This window comes from Pongo pygmaeus, chromosome 5, assembly GCF_028885625.2.
Source record: "Pongo pygmaeus isolate AG05252 chromosome 5, NHGRI_mPonPyg2-v2.0_pri, whole genome shotgun sequence".
NCBI lineage: Eukaryota > Metazoa > Chordata > Mammalia > Primates > Hominidae > Pongo > Pongo pygmaeus.
In genome coordinates, this window is record NC_072378.2 from 7,886,458 (window position 1) to 7,891,751 (window position 5,294).

Consider the following 5,294-nt stretch of genomic DNA (forward strand, 5'->3'; position numbering starts at 1 on the left):
AAAGACTTTATTCTTCTGTCTTCTATTATTTCTGTAAAGAAGTTAGTTGTCAGTCTTATGATTCATTCTTTGAGGATAATCTCTCCTCACCTACCACCTCACTTTGTTTGCTTTAAATTTTCTCTTTGCCTTTCAGCAGAATTTTACTATCATTTTTGTTTTTATCTTACTTGATGTTTACAATGATTCTTAAAACTATGACTTTAAGTCTTTCATCAATTTTGAAAAATTCTCAGCCATTATCCCTTGAAATGTTGCTTCTGTCTCATTTTCTCTCTCCTTTCCTTCCAGGACTAAATGTTACATTCTTTCACTGTATTCCCTATCTTTTCTTTTTTATGTATTTTCTTTCTTTTCTTCCTATCCTTTTTGTTTGTTTGTTTTGTTTTTGTTTTTGTTTTTTGAGATGGAGCCTTGCTCTGTCGCCTAGGCTAGAGTGCCATGGTGCAATCTTGGCTCACTGCAACCTCTGCCTCCCAGGTTCTAGCGATTTTCCTGACTCAGCCTCTGGAGTAGCTGAGATTACAGGTGGCTGCCACCACGCCTGGCTAATTTTTGTATTTTCAGTAGAGACAGGGTTTCACCACGTTGGCTAGGCTGGTCTCAAATTCCAGCTTTCAGTGATCCACCCACCTCAGCCTCCCAAAGTGCTGGGATTAGAGGCATGAGTCACCACGCCCAGCCTCTTTTATGTATTTTCTAAACTTTTATTTTTCTATGCTTCATTCTAGATATTTTCTTCAGATTTTCCTACTCCACTCCTTCTCTCTTTAGCTGTCTCTAATCTGTCATAAATCTTATCCATTGAGTTTTTCTTTTGTTATCATAATTTCTAGTTGTAGAACTTTGTTCTTTTATAGCATTTCTAGTTCTCTGCTTAAGTTGCCAATCTTGTCTTTTATTTCTTTAAATATATTAATCAGTGTTACTTTAAAATCTGCATAAGAGAATGACATTACTGGGATATGGCAGGATCCCCTGTGAGTCCATTTCTATTGTCTATCATTTCTCCTGGTATTCAGTCACATTGTCTTGACTCCTTATGTACATAATAATAACTGCCTGAATTCTGGACATTACACATAAAAAATGAGAGAGAATTTAAGGTCTAGGAGAATCTTATTAATATATTTCTCCAAAGAGGAATATAAATTTGCTCTTTACAGACATCTAGGGATATTACCCATCTCAATTATCTTGATCCCACCAGGGATTGAGGTGATTCGCAGCTGAATTGCAGTGTCTGTGAGGAATGGTCTATTTCTATACACATTTACTCCCATGCTATATAGCCTTTCAGGGTCTCAATCCAAAGTTTTGGGAAGTTTACCAGACAATTGCTGTATCAGACCCCAAACTCAGTTTTTTGTTCCCTAATCCACTGAGTTTGTCAAAAATTCTGCTAAGCTTATCAGACTCTCAGCTACCTCTAATGGAACATGCAGAGGTCCCTAAGGAAACAGTGGGCCCAAATGCTCACCTCTCTGTATTTCTTTCTTTTCCCAGATCTCAGTACTATAATTATTCACTAACTTCTTAGGACTCCAATGTATCCAACCAAATTTTTTTAAAAATTTGTTCTCTGAGGAAGGTTGGTTTAAATTGACTAGTCTGCCATAAACAAAAGCAAATCCCCATTATAAATATTTTATTATCACAAATACTTGTCCATTCATGATAGTATGCTGGGGGCATAGCAGCACACAGAATAAATTTCATATAAATTAAGTGTACAATTTTTCTGTCTCATTAGAGAATATATTTGCGGCATTATTTATTAGCATGTCATTATCATAGGTTTTGACAGGATGGTAGGGAATAAATATTATTCCTTAATTCCATAGGTTTTAGAGTATGGAGGGATCATGTAAATTCACCTAAACTCCTCTCTTCCCATTTCATAGAGGCAGTAATAGAGCCCCAGGGATGTTGAGTGACTTATCCAAGATCAAACAATCAGCTAGTGGCACAAGCAGATTCTTAAATCAGTCATCACACTTCCTAGAGCTCTGAGGTCTTTCTTCCATAACACTGGTGTTGTTTGAGAAAGCTTCTATACATGAATTGGAATTTCAAGTATGTTTCTGATACTAAGAGAGAAGTGAGGCTAGAGGACCTGAGATGATAGGGCATTCAAGTCATTAGGTGCAACTTGAAAAAAAAAAAAAAAAAAAAAGGCTTAGGTAGGAATGGGTTGATAGGTAAAGAAACTGATGGATCGGCTGGGCACAGTGGCTCACGCCTGTAATCCCAGCACTTTGGGAGGCCGAGGAGGGTGGATCACCTGAGTTCGGGAGTTCGAGACCAGCCTGACCAACATGGTGAAACCCCCATCTCTACTAAACATACAAAATTAGCTAGGGCGTGGTGGAGCATGCCTGTAATCCCAGCTACTTGGGAGGCTGAGGCAGGAGAATCGCTTGAACCCGGGAGATGGAGGTTGCGGTGACCTGAGATCGTGCCACAGCACTCTAGCCTGGGCAACAAGAGGGAAACTCCGTCTCAAAAAAAAAAAAAAAGAAAAAAAAAAAAAAGAAAGAAACTGATGGATCGAAGCGGCTGGGTTGGGCGACAAACAGGTCGTGGGTAGGGAGGACAGAGAGGCGGCGTTCGCTCCTCTGGGACTTTTCATGTCTCGTTTTTTTTTTTTTCCAAATGTGTCTTGGTCTTGACGCAGGGTCCAAGCAGTCCGCTTGAGCTTACTCTTTTGTGAAAGGGGACAGTCTCCTCTGTGGAAAGCGGTTAAACTTGTGGAGGGGGTGCGAGACGGGCATTCTCCCCCATGCCAGGCGAATGGTGCGGCCTCCAGCCGGTCCAGCATCCGGCTCGACGACGTGTCTGAGGGAGGCCCCGGGGGGGCGGGGAGGTGGCCCGCAGAACGCGGATTCTGTAAAGACACGTGGAGAAGATTCGATTCCCAGAACAGGAAGAGGCAGATGGAAAGAGAGCCAGGCGGCTGACGGGGAGGCGGCTGCCAAGATGGCGTCGGCCTCCTCCCAACCGTCGTTGGCGGTCGGTTTTTCATCCTTTGATCCCGGGGCCCCTTCCTGTACCGCGTCCTCAGCATCTGGAATCAAGAGCCCCGTGGCATCTGAGGTGGCTTATGCCTCTGGCAAGCCCATCAAGAAAACAGGCCATCGAGGTGTTGATTCCTCAGGAGAGACAACCTATAAAAAGACAACCTCATCGGCCTTGAAAGGTGCCATCCAGTTAGGCATTACTTACACTGTGGGGAGCCTGAGTACCAAACCAGAGCGTGATGTCCTCATGCAAGATTTCTACGTGGTGGAGAGTATCTTCTTCCCCAGTGAAGGGGGCGACCTGACCCCTGCTCATCACTACAATGACTTTCGTTTCAAGACCTATGCGCCTGCTGCCTTCCGCTACTTCCGGGAGCTATTTGGTATCCCGCCCGATGATTACTTGTGCTCCCTCTGCAGTGAGCCGCTGATTGAACTCTGTAGCTCTGGAGCTAGTGGTTCCCTGTTCTATGTGTCCAGCGACGATGAATTCATTATTAAGACACTCCAACATAAAGAGGCGGAGTTTCTGCAGAAGCTGCTTCCAGGATACTACTTGAACCTCAACCAGAACCCTCGGACTTTGCTGCCTAAATTCTATGGACTGTACTGTGTGCAGGCAGGTGGCAAGAACATTCGGATTGTGGTGATGAACAATCTTTTACCAAGATCCGTCAAAATGCATATCAAATATGACCTCAAAGGCTCAACCTACAAACGCCAGGCTTCCCAGAAAGAGCGAGAGAAGCCTCTTCCCACATTTAAAGATCTAGACTTCTTACAAGACATCCCTGATGGTCTTTTTTTGGATGCTGACATGTACAATGCTCTCTGTAAGACGGTGCAGCGTGACTGTTTGGTGCTGCAGAGCTTCAAGATAATGGACTATAGCCTCTTGCTGTCAATCCACAATATAGATCATGCACAAGGAGAGCCCTTAAGCAGCGACACTCTTCAAGTGTCAGTTGACACTCAAAGACTGGCCCCCCAAAAGGCTCTGTATTCCACAGCCATGGAATCCATCCAGGGAGAGGCTCGACTGGGCGACACCATGGAGACCGATGACCATATGGGTGGCATCCCTGCTCAGAATAGTAAAGGGGAAAGGCTTCTGCTTTATATTGGCATCATTGACATTCTACAGTCTTACACATTTCTTAAGAAGTTGGAGCACTCTTGGAAAGCCGTGGTACATGACGGGGACACTGTTTCAGTGCATCGCCCAGGCTTCTACGCTGAACGGTTCCAGCGCTTCATGTGCAATGCAGTATTTAAGAAGATCCCCTTGAAGCCTTCTCCTTCCAAAAAGTTTCGGTCTGGCTTATCTTTCTCTCCGCAAACGGGCTCCAGTGGCAACTCCTGCATTACTTACCAGCCATTGGTCTCTGGGGAACACAAGTCACAAGTGATAACAAAGGTGCAAGTGGAGCCAGGTGTTCACCTTGGTCGTCCTGATGTTTTACCTCAGAATCCACCTTTGGAGGAAATCAGTGAGGGCTACCTATTACTGACCACAGTTTCTCACCTGTAGTTGGAAAGACTTTGCATATGCTAACTACAAGTACAACCTTGGAAAAGCTTGAATGTACAGAGTCAGAGTTCACCCATTAAGCGCAAAGCCTCAGAAGACCTGGAACAAGATTCTGCCTCTCTGCGATCCCAAGATGTCAGCCCTTGCCCCAGCAATGTTGAATTTTCTTCTACTTGGTCATCAAAAAAAGGAGTGTAAAAGAAGCGAGGTGCGCTCTCCATCTTCTTCCTGAAGAAGAGCCTCCTCTCCTTCTCTGTCCTCATAAATGGGCATTAGTGCCTCGGACAGTTAAGGACCACTCCATCCTCTCCACAGCATCCCCTCCACTCCAGAGTTGGGTGGCACAGATTTTCAACTGGCTAACCTTGGCTTCCACAACTGAATTTTTTTCAGACCCCCATTCTTCATGCTGGAAATGAGATTACTGGACTTGGCAGTTTTCTTTCCCCTCATCTTTCACCAGGAACTGGACTCTTAATTTCCTCAGGACAGACTAGCTGGCACATTATCCCCACCTTAGTTCTTTCTCTCTGATCCCTGGAAGAAGACCCCTGTAATCTCTGTATAGGTTTTTGGGGGATAAGGGTGTTTAACCACCTCCCAACTTTGTTTTTTTTTTTTTTTTTTTTTTTGCCCCTGAAAAAAGGAAAAAGTGCACAGCACCAAATTTCAAGCCAGTTTTAGATCAAAAATCCAGAAATGTTGATGAGATGCCTATCCGTAGGGTTCCCTCAGAAGAGCCA

The 5,294-nt window shown here is 44.2% G+C and overlaps 1 protein-coding gene across 1 annotated transcript; it reads left to right on the top strand.

Annotated features, from left to right (window-relative positions):
• Positions 1-2,774: 2,774 nt before the first annotated feature.
• On the top strand, positions 2,775-4,789 carry LOC129038181 (phosphatidylinositol 4-phosphate 5-kinase type-1 alpha-like). Its single transcript, XM_054490860.2, is given in 2 exon segments — positions 2,775-4,516; positions 4,519-4,789. Coding segments are annotated over 2 exon segments (1,836 nt in total). The 5' UTR covers positions 2,775-2,793; the 3' UTR covers positions 4,632-4,789.
• Positions 4,790-5,294: the final 505 nt, after the last annotated feature.